At 41.5% G+C, this 26,875-nt stretch overlaps 1 protein-coding gene across 1 annotated transcript in view; it reads right to left on the reverse strand.

The window, feature by feature from the left end:
* The window catches only part of DOK6 (docking protein 6), a 412,619-nt gene that overhangs the window by 138,018 nt on the left and 247,726 nt on the right, over positions 1–26,875 (reverse strand). Inside the window, exon 5 of the mRNA XM_027961047.3 lies at positions 14,284–14,473. Coding sequence (XP_027816848.1) covers positions 14,284–14,473 — 190 coding nt within the window. The remainder of the gene's footprint in view (positions 1–14,283; positions 14,474–26,875) is intronic.

Below are 26,875 nucleotides of genomic sequence, written 5' to 3' on the forward strand. Positions count from 1 at the left end.
TTTGATCCGTGGGTTGGGAAGATGCCCTGGAGAAGGGAATGGCAACCCACCACAGTATTCGTACCTGGAGAATCCCATGGACAGAGGAGCCTGGTGGGCTACAATGGGGTCACAAAGAGTCAGACACAACTGAAGTGATTCAGCATGCACGCACACACAGTAACCAACTATACAGGACTAGACTGGACCACTTGCTTTCTTTCTGTCCCCTGGATGTTCCTTCAGTGTTACTCAGGAGAGAAAGTGGATCCCAGACCAGGAGCTTTATTAACTCCTCTCTCCACAGTCTGATACATTGTTGAACCTGTAATTTTTTAAAATCATTTTTCTTGGACCTTTGTCTCCTGCATCAGCAGGTGAATTCTTTACCGCTAAACACCAGGGGCAAGCCCAAAAATATTTATGAATTTTAGATCTCATTAGAGTCATGGGCTTCCCCAGGAGGCTCGGTGGTTAAGAATCTGTCTGCCAAATACAGGTGATGTGGGTTTGATCCCTGAGTCGGGAATACCCTCTGGAGAAGGAAACGGCTACCCACTCTAGTATTCTTGCCTGGAGAATTCCATGGACAGAGGGGCCTGATTGGCTACAGTCCACGGGGTTGCAAAGAGTTGGACACAACTGAGCACAATCCATATTTCTGCTTTTTGTTTCTTTGTCAGGCTTTCCTTGAACCAGGTAACATATTCTAGGGATAGACTGTAAGCTAGGTATACTATATATCCCTTCAAAGAGTAAGGGACTCAGTGACATTTTTTGTGTAAGAAAGAGTAACAGACACATTTTAGTCTACATAACCTAGCATGTAAAGTATTTTTAAATTTCTAAATTAAAATTTTAGTAAATGTAGGATCCTGTGGCCTCATATATAAATTGATGTTATACATTCTTCTGTTTCAGAGTTCTAAGAGATTTTTTTTTTTTAAGTTCATGAGTGGTTTATTTGACTTGATATGTTTTTTTGGATAGATATGCTTTATTTATCAAGATACATATGCCTTATTTGGTCTTCCCAGGTGGCCCTAGTATAAAAGAACCTGGCTGCCAATTCAGGAGACATAAGAGACCCAGGTTCAATCCCTGGGTTGGGAAGATCCCCTGAAGAAGGAAATGGCAACCCACTCCAGTATTCTTGGCTGGAGAATCCCCATGGAAAGAGGAGCCTGACAGGCTACAGTCTATGGGGAGCAAAGAGTCGGACACGACTGAGCGACTGTTTATTTACATTTATGCTTTATTTATCCTTTTGCTGCACTGCACGTGGGATCTTGGTTCCCTGACCAGGGATGGAACTGTGCCCTCTGCAGTGGAAGCACAGAGCCTTACTACTGGACGGCCAGGGAAGTCAGAGACTGTCTGCTTAGGGAGACTGACTTCTCGTGCAATTTAACAAGTTTTAGGAGGGAAGAGCTTGGAGAGAGTTTGACATTTTGGAGGGACTGGATCAGGACGTGTCAGGTCGAAAAGAGACAGGGACAGCAAAACAGATGCAAAAGTGGATAATATTCACTGAAGAGAAGGAAGAGAAAGGAGAGAAAGGGGAGAGGTGTGGGGAGGGAAGGAGGGAAGGGAGGGGAGAAGCCAGAGGTGCAGAGGGAACCTTCTGTGAATGCGGAAAGGCAGGCGGAGTCCCACACCGCGGAGAGTGTAATAATGAAAGGACGATGCAGGAACCGGCTTCCTTTCTTCCAAATTCACCCTCACTTCACGAAACAGGAATATGTCACGGGCAACTGAGACACCAAAGGAATGAAAATAATACTCTTTCTTAACACTCTTCCCGTGATTTGCGGCGCAGCTTATCTGTCAGATTTTGTTGTAATAGGATCTAAATGAAGAAAACACCAGACAGTTGGAAATAATAACTGAGGTTTTGCTCTCACTTGTCTGCCTCCCGAAGTGGCGGAACTGTCGCTATTATCTCTGCTGTCTCACTAGAGTCGAAAAGGCCTGCCTTAGAGACTTCTTGCTCCCTGCTTGACTTGACTGAGCCAGAGAGCCGCAGAAGCGGAGCCGGGCTTCGGGTCTTGCAGGCGACACTGCCCTGCTGGCCAGGGATGGCCACTGCCCTCGCTCACCCCGCAGACTTTGATGGCAGAGCCCCGGCTCGCTGCAAGAAGCAGCCTCTCCTCTGAAACGGCTCTGGGGGCAGCGGGAGGCTGACAGGCCGTGCGGGACTCTGCCATCCGTGTTCAGTCTACCGGATAGAGGATCTGTGTGGGTCAGTGTGGGAGCATCCAGTTTGATGCATCCAGGGAGCATCAAACGACTGTGTATGCGTGAGAGGGAGAAAGAGAGAGAGGACAAGCGAGCTGTGGAGGGTGGGTTAGGAGGCGGGCAGTTCCAGGGGGACCAGGCGACAGGGACAGAAGTGAAAGAGAGCCGATCGCAGGGGGTACAGAATGACAGGCGCCCAGGAAGCGTGCTGGAAGGAGGGGCGCCCCTGAGCAGCGCTCAGCTCCTTGAGGAGCCCGAGAACGTGCCAAAGAGGAGGCGCACAGCAGAGGAGGGCTGCGGCCATCCAGGGGAGCCCCGCGGCCCCCAGTACGGCCACTCTGAGAGCAGGACACGAGCGACGGCAGAAGCGGGGTCTGAAGTGGACGGCCCCGAGCTGGAGCACAGCCTGGCTCCCGCGTGGGTCGCAGAGACCCGACGGGCAGGAGGCGGGCCTCGCGCAGGAGAGCGGCCGAGGTGCAGCTGATGGTAACAGGCCGCAGCGTGCTCACGGGCGTCCTCCCTTCCTGCTGCGCTGGGTTCATTCGCTCTCTGCAAACAACTGTATCCCACCGTCTCCTGCATCAAGTCTTGGACTACCTTTCTCCAGCCTCACAGTTACCTTGCTTCCTATTTGACCAAGAAAAGAGACGTGATCAGAAGACCACTTCCACACGCCTCTATCCGATCCTCAAATGCCTGCCTCCCCTTATTCCTCCATTATATCAGCCTCCATTACACTTTCCTGTTTAAAAGGATTTTTTTTTTACATGTAGCCACTGACTTGTTCACTAGATCCTGTTTCCTTTCAACTCAAAGATACTGATTAGTGATGTTTCCCTCTTTCTTCTGTTTTATTTTTTCCCTCTTCATAGTATGACTCCCACGTGCATGCAGATTTTTTTTTAATATAGCTTGCCTTCAAAACAATTTAACGTCACATTCTTTTACAGCTACTTCTGTTTCTGTTATCTTCACAATAAAATTTCTTGAGACGTTGTCCTTGCTGACTCCACTTTCTCTCCTCTCATTTTCTTTGGAATCCACTCCAATCTTCTTTCCCCACGATTCCACTGAAATAGGTCTTTCCAAGTCTACCAGTGGCCTCTGATTTGCAAAATCAACATGACACTTCTCAAGCTTCACCTTACTCATCCTGTCTGCAGCACTTAACACGGTTAATATTATCTACTTCTTGAGGCACTTTTGCTTCCAGAGTAAGTAATAGATGTTTGTATCTTCTCTTCTCAAAAGTGAGGCATCCAGGTATATAACTTAAAAGCTATCTACATGCTGGGGATTCTTTCCTGATATACAGACACATACATACAGCCACTTTCTGAAATTCCCCCTGAAAGTCCACAAGGTATCTCCAACTTACCAAGTCAAAAAACAAACAAGACTCAGGCTCACTTGTCATGGATTATTATGTTATCTTTTACAGGCATAGAAAGAAAATCTAAGTAAAATAAGGTAGCCAAGGAATTTATAAAACCTTTGCACATACTGAGTCCAACTCTTCTGAATCAACTCAGAATTATCAATGTCCTTTGGTTTTCTTTTTTTCACAAAATATTATTCTATTTGTCATCAGCAAGTTAGTGATACACATTTCTTCATTAAAGAGTATGCTGATTTTGACTTTAAAATTTTCTTCTGAACCCCTGACACCTACTTTACAAGTTTTATGCTGCCTGGTGGATATTTTGTCTACCAGATGGTGCTCACAGTTTTGTTTTTCTCAAATGGCCCTAAAGGTTTCTTGAGTGAAACGCTGGAAAGCTGACATGGTACTGAAATATAATTAAACTCAAGAAGTAAAGCACCCACATTACACATAGGTTCAAGAGAAGGGATGAAAACTCTGGCATCCATGACTAAGGCTGTGAACCTGAGACAATGGCAACTGTACACTTCCGCCCCCTGCTGGCCACCATCGGATGATGCCATTCAGTGTAAGGTGCAGTAGTAGCAGGGGCTTCCCAGGTGGCTCAGGGGTAGAGAACCTGCCTGGCAATGCAGGAACCGCAGGAGGTACGGGTTCGATCCCTGGGTTGGGAAGATCCCCGGTGAAGGAAATGGCAACCTACTCCAGTATTCTTTCCTGGGAAGTACCATTGACAGAGGAGCCTGGCGGGCTATAATACATAGGGTTGCAAAGAGTCAGACAAGACTGAGCAGGCCATGAGCACACTGTGAGCACACATGGAATTCTCCAGGCAAGAATACTTGAGTGGGTAGCCAGTCCCTTCTGTAGGGGATCTTCTCGACCCAGGGATAGAACCTGGGGTCTCCTGAATTGCTGGCAGATTCTTTACCGTCCAAACCACCAGAGAAGCCCAGTAGTAACTACATATATCTCAATTCCAGACATGTGAAAATAAGTGCATCTTTTGAATGAAGGAATCAATAAGCAATAAAAGAATGGTCCAATTGTTCTAAAGAAGCCAGCCTGCATCTCCTGTGAGATGAGAGTCTCATTAGTGGATGTGGAGACGTGCCACCATCCAAGGAGATCAAACCGGAACTTCTCATTGATTTTTCTTCCTCTTGATTCCAGCAATCATTCCTTGATTGAATGACTATTACTAAAGTTTAGGAACTTTCGAAGGAGAATTAAAAAACCTAAAAGGAAGGCCAAACCTGTCATTGGAATCCCTATAGACCAATTAATGAAAAGCAATTCACACTAAAGCATATGTGGGTTCAATAAAAATGTACTGAACTTTAAAGTTAATGGAGCAAAAACTAAGATCAGAGCCTCCATTTCTTGATAAGAACAGTTTCCTAAGTCATTTAATTAATGCTTTATCCTAGGGGGAAAAAATTAGTCCCAGCGTTGTAGTGGCAAGAGATTTAGCAAATTAAACACACACATAGAAGACACCAGCATCCTCAAAGACTTTGTCTTAGCTTTACTTCTCTGGAATTAAAGAAGAGCTTACATAGACATGTGAATTTTTAAATCACATATATCCTTGATGCAAATTTTCCAGAAGGAGACCTTTCTTCCCTATACTCTAATAGTTAAAACTCAGTTGAATATGATAACTTAATCTTTTTGTGACATCGAAAATCCCATTAATGTTCTAAGGTGCCTCCAATCATTTATCAAATACCATGATGTTTTAGAGAAACAGAGAAGAGTAACACATACTCCCTGTTTTTAGTGAGCTCATAGGGTTCTTGGAGAAACCGATGGACCAATGGTTATAATACAAAGTAGGAATTGTAATAAAAGATTTAGTGAGTAGGTATTGAAATCACAAAAAGGTTGTGGATTAGGAAAATAAACCACACATTCCATAGGGTCGCAAAGAGTCGGACACTGCAGAAGCAACTTAGCACAGATGCTCTCACAGGCTGTGTAAGTAAAAACAAAAAAATAAAGCTTCAAATAATAACTTCAAACCTCAATGCCTTAACACAACAAATGTTTACTCCTCATTCAAGCTATGTGTTATGCATCTCTGGGCAAATCACCAGGGCAAAGTGGATTCAGAAACTGAGGCGGCTGAGATCCCATGGTTAAGACATCTCAACACTAGAACATTTCAGCTGTACAGTGGGTAAAAGGGATGGGTGACCCCATGGACTGCAGCACACCAGGCTTCCCTGTTCTTCACTATCTCCTGGAGTTTGCTTACACCCATGTCCACTGAGTTGATTCTATTCAACCATCTCATCTTGTCCCCTTCTCCTCCTGCCTTCAATCTTTCTGGTATCAGGGTCTTTTCCAATGAGTCAGCTCTTCACATCAGGTGGCCAAAGTATTGGAGCTTCAGCATCAGTCCTTCCAATGTACATTCAGGGAATGATGTCTCACGTGGCCCCACCTAATTGCAAGGGCAAAGGTAAATACAGGGGAGGAGGTGGAAATTAAAACACGCTTGCTCCTTGGAAGAAAAATTATGACCAACCTAGACAGCATATTAAAAAGAAGAGACATTACTTTGTTAACAAAGGTCTGTCTAGTCAAAGCTATTGTTTTTCCAGTAGTCATGTATGGATGTGAGAGTCCATAAAGAAGGCTGAGAGCCAAACAATTGACGCTTTGCAACTGTAGTACTGGAGAAGACTCTTGAGAGTCCCTTGGACTGAAAGCAGATCAAACTAGTTTATCATAAAGGAAATCAATCCTGAATATTCGTTGGAAGGACTGATGCTGGAGCTGCAACTCCAATGCTTTGGTCACCTGATGCAAAGAGCTGACTCAATGGAAAAGACCCCAATTTTGGGAAAGTTTGAGGGCAGGAGGAAAAATGAGTGACAAAGGATGAGATGGTTGGATGGCATCATCAACTCAATGGACATGAATCTAAGCAAACTTTGGGAGATAGTGAAGGACAAGGGCGGTTGCTGTGCTGCAGTCCATGGGGCTGCAAAGAGTCGGACACAGTATAGCGACTGAACAACAACAAACAGTAATATTGGAGACTGTACACTTAATCTCTTCTTTTCTTGTGGCTGTTTTAACTTACTCTTGTCACTTAAAAGACTTCCTTAACTTTATCTCTTACTCTTTTGTGACTCAACATACTTATCTTTCCAGGGTTGCAGGGTTTTAATTTTTTCAAATCCCTTTCATCTTTGCTTGCAAGTTCTCAGATTATTCCCGAGATCCTTTCTTTGTGGTATCTGGACAGCCAACAAACATTTTGTTTTCTAACTTCTTCCCTTTGATACTGTTGGGAAACACAATTAAAAACAAAATCTTCCAATCTAGAAATCCTCTCCACAAAAGTAATAAAGAAAGAAAACACTCTTGTTATTGTTTTCATGTTAAACCAGAATATGATACACATTTCAGGCAATCTGCTGAGAGACGGCAAAGACAGAAAGACATCTCGCCCTTTTTATAGTTAAAAGCAGATAGAAGGCACTATGTACATGTTCTCAAGATAAACGACACTGGTCTCAAGGGATGAGAGGGCTTCACAGCACCATTTTCCAGACAGAGTTCATTCTCGATTCACCTGGTAACTCTAGTGACAACCCAGACTAGCTAACTGGCTTTATCTAGAGGAAAAACAAACTTTTCACACCTTTATGAGAGAAGAGGGTTTTGCAATGTGGAGTCAAGTATCAATGCAGTTAGGTTCCTCCCCTCCCACAGCAACTGGGGGTTAGGGGCGTTCTCTTCTTTGATGTTTAACTTTCAAAGATGTGGCTCCAGAGTCCCTGAAATAAAGGCACTCCTGGTTCTTAAAGCTGACAAAAGCCCATTTTGTTTTCAAAAGGGTTTATATACATTTCAAAGAGAGAAATCTTAGGGCTTCCCTGGTGGCTCAGACAGTAGGAGAGACCCGGGTTTGATCCCTAGGTTGGGAAGATCCCCTGGAGAAAGAAATGATAACTCCAGTATTCTTGCGTGTGAAACCCCATGGATAGAGGAGCCTGGAGGGCTGCAGTCCATGGGATCACAGAGTCCAACATGACTGAGTGACTAATACCACTTCAAAGAGGGAAGAAAGTACTAACAATTTTGTTGTGGTGGATTCATGTCAATGTATGGCAAAACCAATACAGTATTGTAAAGTAAAATAAAGTAAAAATAAAAATTAAAAAAAATAAAGTAAATGTTCTAAGAAAAAGGAAGGGGAGAGCAATCTTTCCCTGATTTTTAACAGAGAATGAAGCCTCTTAATTTTTAGGTTTTTTAAAAATGTTTTTGAGGAACTGCCATACTGCTTTCCATAGGGGCTCTACAAACCTTACATTCCCACCAATAGTGCCCAAGGTTTCCGAGTTTTCTACAACCACACCAACACATTGCTATTGTTGTGGTTATCATTATTTTGATTGTAGCCCTCCTACTTGCGTGAGGAGGCATCTCATCATAGTTTTAATTTGCATTTTACTGAAAGTTTCTTATAGGTGCTTTTAGGACTTTCTTTTCAGGTGCTATTGTCTGTCTGCATATCTTCTTTGGAGAAATGCTTACTTAAGTCATTTGTGCATTTTTTTTTTTTGTGTGTGTGTTGTTTGTTTTTTGTTGTTATGAACTTTTTGAAGTTCTCTCTATACTCCAGACATTAACCATTTATCAGATATGACTTGTAAATATTTTCTCCTGATTTACGAGTTGCCTCTTTACTCCACTGATATTGTCTTTTGATGCACAAATTCCTTAAATTGTTAATAAGTTCCAACTTGTCTGTTTTTTCCTTTGTTGCCTTTTTGTGTCATATTCAAGAAATCACTGCCCAATCCGAAGCTGTAAAGTTCTGCTCTATATTTTCTTAGAGGAGTTTTATAGTTTCAGATGTTAAATGTAGGTCTTCGATTTGTTTTGTCTTAATGTTTGTGATACACAGTAGTGATGGGCCAACTTCATCCTTTTGCGTGTGGATATACAGTTTTTCCAATTATCTGTTGAAAGACTTTCACCATTGAATTTTAGCAGCCTTGCCAAAAATCATTTGAGCATACATGTGAAACTCTTCCCTTTTTTAAAATTTATTTTTAAATTAAAACATTTCCATCTAGCAGCATTCACTCTTTGCGCTAGACAGTTCTCTGGGGTTTGACAGATGTATAGAATGACGTATCCACCACCACCATCAGGATAAATATCAGTTCCGCCACCGCCCTGACATTGCCCTTCTGTCGCTTCCTCACCCGGTCGTTCCCCTGCTTCTGCACAGCACCCCCTCCACGGCAATCACTGGTCTCCCTCCTGACCTCATAGCTCTATCCCCCATGTGCGTGGCATCATAGCGTACGCTGTTTGCTGGATCTGGCCTCTCACTTAGAACAAGGCATCTTTGATGCACTCATGGTGTATGTCATGCACTCCCTTTTGATGCTGAGTAGCTCTCTATAGGAGAAGGTGATGGCACCCCACTCCAGTACTCTTGCCTGGAAAATCCCACGGACAGAAGAGCCTGGTAGGCTGTGGTCCATGGGGTCGCAAAGAGTCGGACACGACTGAAGTGACTTGGCAGCAGCAGCAGCAGCAGCTCTCTATCGATTTATCATAGATTGTTTACCCATTCAGTGAAGGATACTTGGTTTGTCCAGTTTGGGGCAATGATGAATAAAATGGCAACACTCATGTACAGATTTTGGTATGAGCATGTATTTTTATCTTTTGCGAGATAATACCAAGAAGTAGGAACCCGGATCAGATCTTCAGGCAATGTTGAGGTTTCTTTTAAAAACTTCAAAGTTTCTTTCCAAATCACTGTAGCACGCTACATTCCCACCAAAACTGTATGTGTTCCATCTGCTGTGCATCCTGTCTGCATTTGGTATTGTCAGATTTTCCTTTTTAACTTTAGCCACTATAATAGCTATGCAGTTGTATCTCATCATAGTTTTAATTTGCATTCCCCTAATGAATAATTAGAGAAGGAACTGGTAACCCACTCCAGTGGTTTTGACTGGAGAATCCCAAGGACAGAGGAGTCTGGTGGGTTAGAGTCCATGGGGTCGCAAAAAATCAGACACAACAGAGCGACTAACATACACACACAGCAAAAAGTTAGGTTTGGCATCTTTTAGTGTGATTATTGATCAGTCAGATGTCTTTTTTGGTGAAGTATCTGCTTATATTTTTTGCCTGTTTTTAAAGCTGGGTTTCATTTTTTCTTATTTTTGACTTGGAAATTCTTTATATATTTTCGATACAAGTGCATTGTCTAATATGTGACTTCTGAATATCTTCTCTAGATCAGTGTCTGGACTTTCAGTCCCTTAAAAGTGTCTCTTGCAGAGACAAGTTTTTAATTTTGATGCAGTCTAATTTATCTTTTGTGGGGAGGGTAATCATGCTTTGGTATCCTATTTAAAAACTCTCTGCCTTACCTTTTATTATAACTGAGTGGTCATACATAACAGGAGGAGGGTTTCTCTCTGCATGACTGATGGAAAAGCTTTTTAAGGACTGAACAAGCCTCTGTGACATCAGGGAATCCTTGATTATAGCACACAGAGCATTTTCTTCCATTCACCATCTTCCTGTGGGAACTGTACTGCTTTTTATTTCCAATTATTAAAAATCTGTAACCAGATTGTTCCCAGGTTTCAGAGACAATACTATCAGAGTTAGTAAGACATATATTTTAAGCACCAATTGTTATATTAAGTGTTTTGCTGAATAGGGAGGTTATGTTTTGAACAATAATGTTATAAAAATTGATTTGGAGATCGTTTAATCTTGTTCTGCAGGCCTTTGAGCTCATCCTGACTTTTGCTTACAATACTTATAAGTTTCATTAAGTGGAAAAGCCCCATCAGCAAATTTAAAAAGTGCTTTTATCTTCTACAGGGTAAAACTGCACATTATCATGACTCCTGTGACGTCCTCTGCAGGTCTGGATATCTTGTTTTGATTTTTTGATTAAATAAGCTTGCATGGTAAACCAGGTTGCTTTCACTTTTAAAGTGCTCTTTTATGGTTAACTAGAAGGCAATGGCACCCTACTCCAGTACTCTTGCCTGGAAAATACCAGGGACAGAGGAGCCTGGTAGGCTGCAGTCCATGGAGTCGCAAAGAATCAGACATGACTGAGTGACTTCACTTTCACTTTTCACTTTCATGCATTGGAGAAGGAAATGGCAACCCACTCTAGTGTTCTTGCCTGGAGAATCCCAGGGACGGTGGAGCCTGGTGGGCTGCCATCCATGGAGTCACACAGAGTCGGACATGACTGAAGCGACTTGGCAGCAGCAGCATCACCAGCAGCAGCAGCAATTACTCTAAGCAGTCAGGAGGCTGTGACTTCCTCTCCCAGGCCATGCCCTCTGAGTGAGGGCAGTTCCCAGTGAAAACTCCCTGGTCCTCCTCTCCTGTCCTCACCTGCATGGGCGTATGAGTACAACTGTCGGGATGCGAGAGGTGTGTTCCTCCAGAAAGAATGATCTTGCTCCATTTCTACCATTCATGCTTATATTTTATTGGTACGGTAGAATTTAAAATGCATTTTTAAGAAAGCTCGTCAGTAGGGAGCCCAGAGCCTGGGCTCTACAAGAGAAGTCCTTGCAGTAAGCCTGTGCACTGCCGCTGAGGGTGTCCCCGCTCACCGCAATCAGAGAAAATGCAGGCAGCAACAAAGACCCGGCGCGGCCAAGCAAATAAGCAAAGTTGTACAAGGCCTGTCAGTAGAAAAAAGGCTAGTTTGACACCCAGTTTTATCACTTTCTAGTACATGCGGTAGTACAAGTAAACGGCTAGAAACTGCCTCCAAATGCTGTGCTCTGTGCAGAGAGGCACAAAATAAAACACAGAAGATGGAGCTCTTGAGCTCAAGGTCTGCTGTGCTGACACCACAAAACTGACCTGCCAGGTTCTCCTTTAAACTGTCCCGTGTCATCACCCATGCCCCCCCACACCCCTTCTCCCAGTCCTGACTCGGGGAACTGGGTCGAACATGGACAAAACCTTCTGCTCTTGGTTACCTTTAATAGGAGTGAGATCTTTTGGAGTTTACAAAATAGATGCACAGAACAATGGTCAATATTCCAAGGGCAAGGGACACCCAAAATGCAGAGAAGGAAGAACATACAAGTGAACAGTACCCACAAGGAAAACCTCTAAACATAAAGAAACAGAGGAGAAAAGAAAAAAAAAATTAACAAGATATCCAAGTCCTCTCTTAAAATAGAATCATCTAAATCATCTTTTTAATGCCTGTAGTTATGGGGTCAAGAACGCTCTTTGCACCATTAGAGGGTGTGTGAATTGAAACTGCTTTGAAAGCAATTTGCTATACTGTGAAGAACCTATGGCTTTTGACCCAGGAATTCTGCTTTAAAAAGGCTCTGCTAAGAAAATAATCAGATATTTGTACATCTTTTCACAGATGGTCAGTGTGGCTTTATTTATAATAGTTCATTTTGGGAACACCCTAATGTTAAATTGATGACAGTACAGCCATATGTTCAGATACCATATGGTCACAAAAATCTTGACTTTATACGACTTTACAGAAGATTACTTCTCAATATAATATTAAATGAAAATACATTGATTTTAAAATACATTGGAAGGAAGTACAGCAAAATATTAAAAGCCATTTTCTCAAGATGCAGAAATAGTAAGTGATTGTAAGCTTTTCTTTCCAACTACTCCCTCAAAAGCCTGGCTTGACTTTTAAAATCAGACGATATAAAGTATTTTTTAAAAAGTATTCATTTATTTCTTTGGCTGTGTCGGGTCTTAGCTGCCTCACCCAGGATCTTTGGTTATAGCGTGCTGGCTCTCTATCTGGCGCATGCAGTTGTGGCAATCAGGCTCAGCTGCCCATGACATGTGGGATCTTCATTCCCCGACCAGGCATCGAACCTGCACCCCCGGCCTGGCACGGAGGATTCTTAACCACCTGGTGGAGCTAGTGGTAAAGAACCCGCCTGCCAATGCAGAAGACAAGAGACACGGGTTCAACCCCTGAGTCGGGAAGACCCTCTGGAGGAGGGCATTGCAACCCGCTCCAGTATTCTTGCCTGGAGAATCCCATGGACACAGGAACTTGGCAGGTTAAAGTCCATAGAGTCGCAAAGAGTTGGACACCACTGAAGCGACTTAGCATGCAGACCACTAAGGAAGTCCCAATGTCAAGTATTAAAACATCTCAATACTAAGGAAAAAGGGAGACCTACAAGGAAAACGTAAAAAGCGCAAGGCCTGCCTCAGGTTACAAGGACAGACTTCTGCCCTTACTGTACCTACCTAGGAATCAAGGCCCGCTGTCGCGCACAGCTTCAAGGACCACCCTCAAAGCTCCATCCAGAAATGCTCACAGCTCTCTCCCCTTCCTCGACCTCATTCCTCCCAGGGGAAGTGTTTTGTTGTAAAAGTGACAAATGCTCACTGTCAAACCTCAAACAGTGTAAAAGTATATAAAATAAGAAGAGTAAATGCCCTCCTGCTTTCCCCCCACTTTTTTTTCCACGTTAAAAGCACTGAGGGATAATTTGCATGGAATGATGTGCACTGATACCGAGTAAACAGCTCCACGGCTCTCGACAAATGTCAGGATACAGGGCACGGTCACCCCCACCCCGCCCACAGGTCCTGTGTGTTCCCTGGAGTCCATCCTCTCCCGACCCGAGGCAACCATTCATTTGCTTTCTGTCGCTATAAATCAGTTTTGTCTGTTGCACGGTTTCTTACCAATGTTACAACGACATTTTGGAGATTCATCTGTGCTGTGTGTGTCATGGTAGGTAGAATTCTGTTGCATAACTGCCTTCATTTGTCTACTCAGTCACATGGCGACCTCATAATTACCTTATAAGGCCACTGATTCATTTTTAGAATGTGATAAATCATATCCCCAAGTGTGAATACATTAGACACTTCTGATATAGAATCCCCAAACCTAAGTCTTATCTTGGATGAGTGACAACAATATCACAAAGGGGTCACAACATAATGACTTGATACAGTTGATTGAGGCTCATGTCTAAATCCATATCTGTGAATAATGATTGTGAAGCAAGCATTTATTTTAGACATTTATGGATTCCGACCATATGCTGTGATCAAGAAATCAGCGTATCTGTCTTGACATACTACATTTAAAATCTGAGTCACACATTCCATAAATTATGGATTTGCCAACTTTCTTTTCAGTCATTCTGAATTAATATCAATATTTATACTTGACTAATGCTATTAACATAAACATCTGGATAAATGAATATTGCATTAAATTATCTCAAACCTAAAAAGTAATATTTAAGCAATTTTATATAAGACTCCTTTCAACATTTTTTCCTTAAAAAAAAATCCACAAAAGTAATGCCAGTAAGGACATGTTGACTTTTATGGAAATCCTACTGCACCAAAAATATAGAAGGATGCACCCCAAATCTCACAAATATACTTCAAGATAAAAAATAATTATGAAACTAGTTTGATGCCAGCACAAAAGACTGAAGTTATTTTGAATGGGGTAATTAACCTGCCATAGAATTAACACAGTTTCATCCAGATTATCAACAAGGATCTAAAGAAATTATACTTTTGGTGACCTCTAACCTTTACGAAAACAACCATCTATCTGAGCACAGAACCTTGGTCCCAGGCCCCCCCTGCATGTTGCTTCTGCCCTCAGAGCTTACCTGCCCGACTCAAATGTGAACCACGTTGAGTCCCGCCCATATCTCCTCAGTGAGCTGAGGGGCCACATCACCAGCTTGACCTTGGCATTGTGGATATCCCAGAGATAGATATTCTCGTGTGTGATCTGCATTGTGCATTCGCCATAAATGTCCAGATTTGGTGTAGGCATAAGGTACACGTTGAATCGTTCTGCAAAGAAACAAGGGATGGAGGCAATGAAGTGAAAAGAGGTGTGACTTTTACGGCAGCACTATGTTAACCTGTATACCTACCTACAGCCTGCAAAAAGGGTCACTGTGTTCCTTGGTGACACCCATACACATTGTGAAACTCTCTTTTTCCATTTTGTGGGAAAAGGGGTTGATGCATTCTTCATCATTCAGTCATTCACTCATTCTTCAACTTCTTGTGGCCTGCATCCTGTGTGTGTGTGTGTGTGTGTGTGTGTGTGTGTGCGTGCGCATGTGCTCAGTTGTGCCTAACTCTGAGACGCCATGGACTGTAGCCCACCATGTTCCTCTGTCCATGGGATTTCCTGGGCAAGAATACTGGAATTGCCATTTCCTTTTCCATGCATCCTCTATGGTGTGGATTAAATGGTTAAATTGTACCATGGGAACATAAGGGCAAAAAGCTAATTGGAGTCTCTGCCCAAATGGTGTTACTGTCTGCTTCTTCACACAATCTTAAGTAGATGTCATATAAACAACTCCAGGGAGGAATGCCTTATCTAATTTACACAAGAACTTACTCAATTTTACCTCTGTGGCATGAAGTGTTTAATGCCCACTCAGATTGACTCTCCAAGCACAGAGTACTCATGATCAAATTCAGCATATGACAAATGCAGATATTCGTGACTGCCTTCTGCAGAACTTCAGCCATTGTTCCAGTAAGCAAAATAAAACCACATAAATGCTTTCATTCCTGGATATTTTGTAGTTGAAAATCTATTAGGCAATGATTCCAAACCCTTTATAAATGTCTATGTATGTCAAACGCCATTGCAAAATTCTGCAGCCCTCAATTCCCATTTAAATGCATTAGAATATACTTTATTTTGAAAGGTAAGGCCAGTTGGTAATTTCCAGGAAGTAAAGAATTTGGTATGACCTACAAAGGGTCTTTATAAAATATCCCTAATTCCTAGCACCTTATCTTTGGTATACACCAAAATGTTAACTAATAAATTAAGTGAAATAAACATATCCCAAGAAGAAGTAAATATATCCTTGTCAATCTTAAAAAAAATCAACTCTGACTATTCATTGAAAAGACTGATGCTGACCAGGAAGCCCCAATACTTTGGCCACCTGATGCAAAGAGCTGACTCCTTGGAAAAGATCTTGATGCTGGGAAAAACTGAAGGCAGGAGGGGAAGGGGCAACAGAAGATGAGATGGTTGAATGGTATCACCGGCTCAATGGACATGCATTTGAGCAAACTCAGGGAGATATAGAAAGTCAGGGAAGCCTGGCATGCTGTAGTCCATGGGGTCTCAAAGAGCGGACATGACTTAGTGACTGAGTAACAATATGACGAATATCAGGACTTCCCAGGTGGCTCAGTGGTAAAGAATCTGCCTGCCAATGCAGGAGACGCAGGTTCGATCTCTGGATTGGGAAGATCCCCTGGAATAGGAAATGGCAACTCACTTCAACATTCTTGCCTGGGAAATTCCATGGACAGAGGAGCCTGGCAGGCTACAGTCCTTGGAGTCTCAAAGAGTCAGACAGGACTGAGCGACTAAAAAACAATGAATATGGGCTGCAAGAATTGAGGAATTACAAAAAAATGAGTCATGACAACAGAAAGTTTAAGAATTACTAGCAGATACATCTTCGTGAGTTTTAATTTAATTGTGAACAGTGCTTTAAAGGCAGAGCTGTCGCATGAATTATTTGGAGAGGCATAATCGTGCAGCTGCAGTTGGTCAAGGACTGAGATATTTTCAAATATGCTACCATCCATCAGAATGTTACAGTCTTAGACACTATATATTTGCTGGTCCTGAGCTGCAACTCAGGTGGTTGTAGTGGCTGTGCGGGCACAGGAGGGCCTAGAGGAGCTATCCCACGTTGAAGGTCAGGAAGGGCAGGGTGAGGAAATACCCTTCGTCCAAGGTAAGGAGGAGCAGCCGCGCCTTGCTGGAGCAGCCATGAAGAGATACCCTATGCCCAAGGTAAGAAAAACCCAAGGAAGATGGTAGGTGTTGCAAGAGGGCATCAGAGGGCAGACACACTGAAACCATACTACAGGAAACTAGTCAATCTAATCACACTAGGACCACAGCCTTGTCTAACTCAATGAAACTAAGCCATGCCCACGGGGCAACCCAAGATGGGCGGGTTATGGTGGAGTGGTCTGACGGAAAGTGGTCCACTGGAGAAGTGAATGGCAAACCACTTCAGTATTCTTGCCTTGAGAACCCCATGAACAATGAAGAGGCAAAATGATAGGATACTGAAATAGGAACTCCCCAGGTCAGTAGCTGCCCAACATGCTACTGGAGATCAGTGGAGAAATAACTCCAGAAAGAACGAAGGGATGGAGCCAAAGCAAAAACAATACACAGTTGTGGATGTGACTGGTGATAGAAGCAAGGTCTGATGCTGTAACGAGCAATATTGCATAGGAACCTGGAATGTCAGGTCCATGAATCAACGCAAATTGGAAGTGGTCAAACAAGAAATGGCAAGTATGAAGGTCGACATTCCAGAAAGCAAACTAAAATGGACCGGAATGGGTGAATTTAACTCAGATGATCATTATATCTACTACTGCGGGCATGAATCCCTCAGAAGAAATGGAGTAGCCATCATGGTCAACAAAAGAGTCTGAAATGAAGTACTTGGATGCAATGCCAAAAACGACAGAATGATCTCTGTTCGTTTCCAAAGCAAACTATTCAATATCACAGTAATCTAAGTCTATGCCCCAACCAGTAACACTGAAGAAGCTGAAGTTGAATGGTTCTATGAAGACCTACAAGACATTTTAGAACTAACACCCAAAAAAGTTGTCCCTTTCATTATAGAGGACAGGAATGCAAAAGTAGGAAGTCAAGAAACACTAGGAGTAACAGGCAAATTTGGCCTTGGAATGCGGAATGAAGCAGAGCAAAGACTAATAGAATTTTGCCAAGAAAATGCACTGGTCATATCAAACACCCTCTTCCAACAACACAAGAGAAGACTCTACACATGGACATCACCAGATGGTCAACACCGAAATCAGATGGATTATATTCTTTGCAGCCAAAGATGGAGAAGCTCTATACAGTCAACAAAAACAAGACCAGGAGCTGACTGTGGCTCAGATCATGAACTCCTTATTACCAAATTCAGACTTAAATTGAAGAAAGTAGGGAAAACCACTAGACCATTCAGGTATGACCTAAGTCAAATCCCTTATAATTGTACAGTGGAAGTGAGAAATAGATTTAAGGGCCTAGATCTGATAGATAGAGTGCCTGATGAACTATGGAATGAGGTTCATGACATTGTACAGGAGACAGGGATCAAGACCATCCCCATGGAAAAGAAATGCAAAAAGCAAAATGGCTGTCTGGGGAGGCCTTACAACTAGCTGTGAAAAGAAGAGAGGTAAAAAGCAAAGGAGAAAAGGAAAGATATAAGCATCTGAATGCAGAGTTCCAAAGAATAGCAAGAAGAGATAAGAAAGCCTTCTTCAGTGATCAATGCAAAGAGATAGAGGAAAAGAACAGAATGGGAAAGACTAAGTTTTCTCTTCAAGCAAATTAGAGATACCAAGGGAACATTTCATGCAAAGATGGGCTCGATAAAGGACAGAAATGGTATGGACCTAACAGAAGCAGAAGATATTAAGAAGAGGTGGCAAGAATACACTGAAGAACTGTACAAAAAAGATCTTCATGACCCAGATAATCATGATGGTGTGATCACTCATCTAGAGCCAGACATCCTGGAATGTGAAGTCAAGTGGGCCTTAGAAAGCATCACTATGAACAAAGCTAGTGGAGGTAATGAAATACCAGTGGAGCTGTTTCAAATCCTGAAAGATGATGCTGTGAAAGTGCTGCACTCAATATTCCAGCAAATTTGGAAAACTCAGCAGTGGCCACACGACTGGAAATGGTCAGTTTTCATTCCAGTCCCAAAGAAAGGCAATGTCAAAGAATGCTCAAACTACCACACAATTGCACTCATCTCACATGCTAGTACACTCCAGTACTCTTGCCTGGAAAATCCCATGGATGGAGGAGCCTGGTAAGCTGCAGTCCATGGGGTCGCTAAGAGTCGGACACGACTGAGCGACTTCACTTTCACTTTTCACTTTCATGCAATGGAGAAGGAAATGGCAACCCACTCCAGCGTTCTTGCCTGGAGAATCCCAGGAATGGTGGAGCCTGATGGGCTGCCATCTATTGGGTCGCACAGAGTCGGACACGACTGAAGCGACTTAGTAGCAGCAGCAGCAGCACATGCTAGTAAAGTAATGCTCAAAATTCTCCAAGCCAGGCTTCAGCAATATGTGAACCGTGAACTTCCTGATGTTCAAGCTGGTTTTAGAAAAGGCAGAGGAACCAGAGATCAAGTTGCCAACATATGCTGGATCATCAAAAAGCAAGAGAATTCCAGAAAAACATCTATTTCTGCTTTATTGACTATGCCAAACCTTTGACTGTGTGGATCACATTAAACTGTGGAAAATTCTGAAAGAGATGGGAATACCAGACCACCTGACTGCCTCTTGAGAAATCTGTATGCAGGTCAGGAAGCAACAGTTAGAAATGGACATGAAACAACAGACTGGTTTCAAATAGGAAAAGGAGTCCGTCAAGGCTGTATATTGTCACCCTGCTTATTTAACTTCTATGCAGGGTACATCATGAGAAACGATGGAGTGGAAGAAACAAGCTGGAATCAAGATTGCCGGGAGAAATATCAATAACCTCAGATATGCAGATGACACCACCCTTATGGCAGAAAGTGAAGAGGAACTAAAAAGCCTCTTGATGAAAGTGAAAGTGGAGAGTGAAAAAGTTGGCTTAAAGCTCAACATTCAGAAAACTAAGATCATGGCATCTGATCCCTTCACTTCATGGCAAATAGATGGGGAACAGTGGAAACAGTGTCAGACTTTATTTTGGGGGGCTCTAAAATCACTGCAGATGGTGACTGCAGCCATGAAATTAAAAGACGCTTACTCCTTGGAAGAAAAGTTACGACCAACCTAGGTAGTATATTCAAAAGCAGATGCATTACTTTGCCAACTAAGGTCCGTCTAGTCAAGGCTATGGTTTTTCCTGTGGCCATGTAAGATGTGAGAGTTGGACTGTGAAGAAATCTGAGTGCCGAAAAATTGATGCTTTTGAACTGTGGTGGTGGAGAAGACTCTTGAGAGTCCCTTGGACTGTAAGGAGATCCAACCAGTCCATTCTGAAGGAGATCAGCCCTGGGATTTCTTTGGAAGGAATGATGCTAAAGCTGAAACTCCAGTACTTGGGCCACCTCATGCGAAGAGCTGACTCATCGGAGAAGTCTCTGATGCTGGGAGGGATTGGGGACAGGAGGAGAAGGGGACGACAGAGGATGAGATGGCTGGATGGCATCACCGACTTGATGTACGTGAGTCTGGGTGAACTCCGGGAGTTGGTGATGGACAGGGAGGACTGGTGTGCTGCGATTCATGGGGTCGCAAAGAGTCGGACACGACTGAGCGACTGAACTGAACTGAACTGAACTGAGCTGCAACTGTCTATATAATGGAAAGAATTGTTCCGGTTGCAGGTATTTTGTAAAGCAAAGATTTTCTGATGCCAAGTTGGTTACGTTAAACTTAAGCACAATAGTTTGAAATTTAGTAACCATATGGACACTATTTATGTTCAGTGTCTAAATATTTTGGGACCAAAAATAATGATTCAATATTTTACCTAGATTGTTGACCCATGAAAGTATTATAGATATAGATTTCATATAACAATTATTTCAAATAATTACAGTTATTTCCTAAAGAAAAAGGCACAATGAGGTATGTTGTATAGCTGAGAAATGAAGAAAGGACACTGTCCTATCAGTTATCTTCAATGAAAGCCTGTATCTGTAGCTCCATGTTGTTACTGTTGTTCAGCCACTAAGTCATGCCTGACTCTTCGCGACCTCATGGACTGCAGCATGCCAGGCTTCCTTGTCTTCCACTTTCTCCTGAGCTTTTCTCAAATTCATGTCCATTGAGTTAGTGACGTCATCTAACTATCTCATCCTCAGTTGTCCCTTTCTCCTTTTGCCTTCAGTCTTTCCCAGCATCAGGGTCTTCTCCAATGAGTCAGTTTTTTGCATCAGGTGGCCAAAGTATTGGAGCTTCCGCTTCAGCATCAGTCCTTCCAATGAATATTTAGGACTAATTTCCTTTAGAATTGACTGGTTTGATCTCCTTGCTGTCCAAGGGACTCTCATGAGAGTCTTCTCCAACATCACAATTTGAAAGCATCAGTTCTTTGGTGCTCAGCCTTCTTTATGGTCCAGCTCTCACATCCATATATGACTACTGGAAAAACCATAGGTTTGACTAGACAGACCTTTGTCAGCAAAGTGATGTCTCTGTTTTTTAATACGCTCTCTAGTTTTGCATAGCTTTTCTTCCAAGGAGCAAGTAAGTGTCTTTTATTTTTATTATTATTATTATTTTTTAAAATTTTAAAATCTTTAATTCTTACATGCATTCCCAAACATGAACCCCCCTCCCATCTCCCTCCTCATAACATCTCTCTGGGTCATCCCCATGCACCAGCCCCAAGCATGCTGCATCCTGCGTCAGACATAGACTGGCGATTCAATTCACATGATAGTATACATGTTAGAATGTCATTCTCCCAAATCATCCCACCCTCTCCCTCTCCCTCTGAGTCCAAAAGTCCGTTATACACACCTGTGTCTCTTTCCCTGTCTTGCATACAGGGTCGTCATTGCCATCTTCCTAAATTCCATATATATGTGTTAGTATACTGTATTGGTGTTTTTCTTTCTGGCTTACTTCACTCTGTATAATCGGCTCCAGTTTCATCCATCTCATCAGAACTGATTCAAATGAATTCTTTTTAACGGCTGAGTAATACTCCATTGTGTATATGTACCACAGCTTTCTTATCCATTCATCTGCTGATGGACATCTAGGTTGTTTCCATGTCCTGGCTATTATAAACAGTGCTGCGATGAACATTGGGGTACATGTGTCTCTTTCAATTCTGGTTTCCTCGGTGTGTATGCCCAGCAGTGGGATTGCTGGGTCATAAGGTAGTTCTATTTGCAATTTTTTAAGGAATCGCCACACTGTTCTCCATAGTGGCTGTACTAGTTTGCATTCCCACCAACAGTGTAGGAGGGTTCCCTTTTCTCCACACCCTCTCCAGCATTTCTTGCTTGCAGATTTTTGGATCGCAGCCATTCTGACTGGTGTGAAGTGGTACCTCATTGTGGTTTTGATTTGCATTTCTCTAATAATGAGTGATGTTGAGCATCTTTTCATGTGTTTGTTAGCCATCCGTATGTCTTCTTTGGAGAAATGTCTATTTAGTTCTTTGGCCCATTTTTTGATTGGGTCGTTTATTTTTCTGGAATTGAGCTGCGTAAGTTGCTTGTATATTTTTGAGATTAGTTGTTTGTCAGTTGCTTCATTTGCTATTATTTTCTCCCATTCAGAAGGCTGTCTTTTCACCTTGCTTATATTTTCCTTTGTTGTGCAGAAGCTTTTAATTTTAATTAGATCCCATTTGTTTATTTTTGCTTTTATTTCCAGAATTCTGGGCGGTGGATCATAGAGGATCCTGCTGTGATTTATGTCTGAGAGTGTTTTGCCTATGTTCTCCTCTAGGAGTTTTATAGTTTCTGATCTTACATTTAGATCTTTAATCCATTTTGAGTTTATTTTTGTGTGCGGTGTTAGGAAGTGATCTAGTTTCATTCTTTTACAAGTGGTTGACCAGTTTTCCCAGCACCACTTGTTAAAGAGATTGTCTTTACTCCATTGTATATTCTTGCCTCCTTTGTCAAAGATAAGGTGTCCATATGTGTGTGGATTTATCTCTGGGCTTTCTATTTTGTTCCATCGATCTATATGTCTGTCTTTGTGCCAGTACCATACTGTCTTGATGACTGTGGCTTTGTAGTAGAGCCTGAAGTCAGGCAAGTTGATTCCTCCAGTTCCATTCTTCTTTCTCAAGATTGCTTTGGCTATTCGAGGTTTTTTGTATTTCCATACAAATCTTGAAATTATTTGTTCTAGTTCTGTGAAAAATGTGGCTGGTAGCTTGATAGGGATTGCATTGAATTTGTAAATTGCTTTGGGTAGTATACTCATTTTCACTATATTGATTCTTCCAATCCATGAACATGGTATATTTCTCCATCTATTAGTGTCCTCTTTGATTTCTTTCATCAGTGTTTTATAGTTTTCTATATATAGGTCTTTAGTTTCTTTAGGTAGATATATTCCTAAGTATTTTATTCTTTTTGTTGCAATGGTGAATGGAATTGTTTCCTTAAGTGTCTTTTAAATTCATGGCTGCAGTCATCGTCTGCAGTGACTTTGGAGCCCTATAAAATAAAATAAAATAAAATCTGCCACTGTTTCCATTCTTTTTTCCCATCTATTTGCCATGAAGTGATGGGATGAGATGCCATGATCTTAGTTTTCTGAATCCTGAGTTTCAAGCCAACTTTTTCATTAATGATATCTGTCTGCAATTTTTTTATATTGACTTTTTCTGGCTTCAGTATCTGGTTATAGTGGCTTCATAAAAAGAATTGTGAAATAATCCCTCCTCTTCTGCTTTCTGAAAAAGTTTGCATAGGACTAACATTATTTCTCTTTTAAACAGAATTCAAGAGTGCACAGTATGTGACTGGAGTTTGAGTATGGGATGTTGTACATTTTTCATTTTAATGTCTTGAATGGATACAGGGATCTTTAGGTTTTCTATTTTTTTCTTGAATCGTTTGGGTAATTTGAATCTCTATTAAGCAATAACAGTTTTATTTACAAAGTCTATAATCAGAGATAATATTTTCAATTTTTCTTTTATGGCAGATGGAAATTAAAAACATTTTTCCCCATTTTCTGCTCTGATTTTAAGATTTATTATAATCTGAGCTCTGAGAATGTTATTACTACAATTAGGATTTTAAACTATGCTCAAAGAAAAATGCAGAACTTTACAAAATATATTTTAAAAGTGAAAGGCTGAAAATTAACGATCTAAACATCTACCTAAAAGATTCGCAAAAGAATCCTGCAATTAAACTCAAAATGGTGGAGCAACTAACAGTGATTAGACATAGTGAGTGAGAGCATTTTAAACTATACTGAAAAAAGTTTTAATAAATAAGTTACCATCTGATGACGCCAATTAAGAGGGAAAAAAGCCATAAATAACCTACAGGAAGTATAAAAGGAGCTATCACTACAGTATAGACAGATATTAAGAAGGTAATACAAGGATGTTGTTATTAAATTTATGTCAGTAATTTTGAAACTTTGTAAGAAATCCAAGAAACTCTGTAAGAAATCATCCAATCATTTTAGGAATGATTTTCCTAAAATCATTGGTAGATGTTCTGAAGCTAATTATAATCAATAGTTTATTACCCTGAGTTTTCAAACTTTAGTGCATATTAGGGTTCCTGGGGTTATCAAAATAACAGACATCTGGCCCCACATCCCAGAGATATTTACTTTAAAGGTGTGGGGCCCAGAATTCTGTTTAATGCACACTTGATGTGAATGAATTGAAGACATTCAGAATATGCTAGAGAAATACTGTCTTTCCTGGTGGACGTTGTGCTACTTGCTTTCAGTTCAGTTCAGTCGCTCAGCCATGTCCGACTCTGCGACCCCAAGAAGCACAGCACGCCAGCCCTCCCTGTCCATCACCAACTCCCAGAGTTCACTCAAACTCACGTCCATTGAGTCGGTGATGCCATACAGCCATCTCATCCTCTGTCGTCCCCTTCTCCTCTGGCCCCCAATCCCTCCCAGCATCAGAGACTTTTCCAATGAGTTAACTCTTCGCATGAGGTGGCCAAAGTGTTGGAGTTTCAGTTTTAGCGTCAGTCCTTCCAATGAACACCCAGGACTGATCTCCTTTAGGATGAACTGGTTGGATCTCCTTGCAGTCCAAGGGACTCTCGAGAGTCTTCTCCAACACCACAGTTCAAAAGCATCAATTCTTTGGTGCTTAGCTTTCTTCACAGTCCAACTCTCACATCCATACATGACCACAGGAAAAACCATAGCCTTGACTAGACGGACCTTTGTTGGCAAAGTAATGTTTTTGCCTTTGAATATGCTATCTAGGTTGGTCATAGCTTTTCTTCCAAGGAGTAAGCGTCTTTTAATTTCATGGCTGCAATCACCATCTGCAGTGATTTTGGAGCCCCCCAAAATAAAGTCTGACACTGTTTCCACTGTTCCCCATCTATTTGCCATGAAGTGATGGGACCGGATGCTATGATCTTAGTTTTCTGAATGTTGAGCTTTAAGCCAACTTTTTCGCTCTCCTCTTTCACTTTCATCAAGAGGCTTTTTAGCCCCTCTTCAACTTTCTGCCATTAGAGTGGTGTCATCTGCATATCTGAGGGTATTGATATTTCTCCCAGCAATCTTGATTCCAGCTTGTGTTTCTTCCAGTCCAGCGTTTCTCATGATGTACTCTGCATAGAAGTTAAATAAGCAGGGTGACAATATACAGTCTTGACGGACTCCTTTCCTATTTGGAGCCAGTCTGTTGTTCCATGTCTGTTTCTAACTGTTGCTTCTTGACCTGCATATAGGTTTCTCAAGAGGCAGGTCAGGTGGTCTGGTATTCCCATCTCTTTAAGAATTTTCCACAGTTTATTGTGATCCACACAGTCAAAGGCTTTGGCATAGTCAATAAAGCAGAAATAGATGTTTTTCTGGAATTCTCTTGCTTTTTTGATGATCCAGCGGATGTTGGCAATTTGATCTCTGGTTCCTCTGCCTTTTCTAAAACCAGCTTGAACATTTGGAAGTTCACGATTCACGTATTGTTGAAGCGTGGCTTGGAGAATTTTGAGCATTAGTTTACTAGCGTGTGAGATGAGTGAAACTGTTTTGCACATGGTATTTAATCCTTACTACCATCCTGTGGGATGTATACCAACAGTATCATCCTCAAGGGCAGGAATTTGAGATTTAGAGCACTTTAGTCCCTTGACCCTGGCCCCAGAGCTCATGAGAAGTGGACACTTATGTTCCTCAGGCTAAGGGTCTGACTTTCAAGCTTTACACTATAGTTTTACTGTAGCAGGAAAATAACAAATCATCAAAAGTTGGATATATCCAAAATGACATTAGTGAACACTGAGATTTCTTTTCTCTTTTTGTGTGTGTGTATGTTTGTGCTTATTTTCTGTGAAATGAGGAGTCATTTAACTTGGTTTTTCATCATAGTTCAATCTATCCATCTTTCTTTGTGTGAACCAAGAGCACAGCATACCTATGGCTGTTTCACATTGATGTTGGCAGAAACCAACACAGCATTGTAAAGCAATCATCCTCCAATTAAAAATAAATTAACTACAGGTTTTGAGTTGTTGTGTTTTCATTTTCATTAGTTTCTATGCATATTTTGATTTCTTCTGTGATTTGTTGGTTATTCAGAAGTGTGTTGTTCATCCTCCATATGTTGGAATTTTTAATAGTTAATAGCAATACAGGCATACCTCAAGAAACAAGTCAAATAAATAACCTAACTCTACAACTAAAGCAATAGAAAAGGAAGAGTTGGAGAACCCCAGAGTTAGTAGAAGGAAAGAAATCTTAAAAATTAGGGCAGAAATAAATGCAAAAGAAACAAAAGAGACCATAGCAAAAATCAACAAAGCCAAAAGCTGGTTCTTTGAAAGGATAAATAAAATTGACAAACCATTAGCCAGACTCATCAAGAAACAAAGGGAGAAAAATCAGATCAATAAAATTAGAAATGAAAATGGAGAGATCACAACAGACAACACAGAAATACAAAGGATCATAAGAGACTACTATCAGCAGTTGTATGCCAATAAAATGGACAACGTGGAAGAAATGGACAAATTCTTAGAAAAGTACAATTTTCCAAAACGGAACCAGGAAGAAATAGAAAATCTTAACAGACCCATCACAAGCACGGAAATTGAAACTGTAATCAGAAATCTTCCAGCAAACAAAAGCCCAGGTCCAGACGGCTTCACAGCTGAATTCTACTAAAAATTTCGAGAAGAGCTAACACCTATCCTCCTCAAACTCTTCCAGAAATTGCAGAGGAAGGTAAACTTCCAAACTCATTCTATGAGGCCACCATCACCCTAATACCAAAACCTGACAAAGATGTCACAAAAAAGAAAACTACAGGCCAATATCACTGATAAACATAGATGCAAAAATCCTCAACAAAATTCTAGCAATCAGAATCCAACAACACATTAAAAAGATCATACACCATGACCAAGTGGGCTTTATCCCAGGGATGCAAGGATTCTTCAATATCCGCAAATCAATCAATGTAATTCACCACATTAACAAATTGAAAAATAAAAACTATATGATTAT

This window comes from Ovis aries, chromosome 23 (genome assembly GCF_016772045.2).
Source record: "Ovis aries strain OAR_USU_Benz2616 breed Rambouillet chromosome 23, ARS-UI_Ramb_v3.0, whole genome shotgun sequence".
In the NCBI taxonomy this organism is placed as follows: domain Eukaryota; kingdom Metazoa; phylum Chordata; class Mammalia; order Artiodactyla; family Bovidae; genus Ovis; species Ovis aries.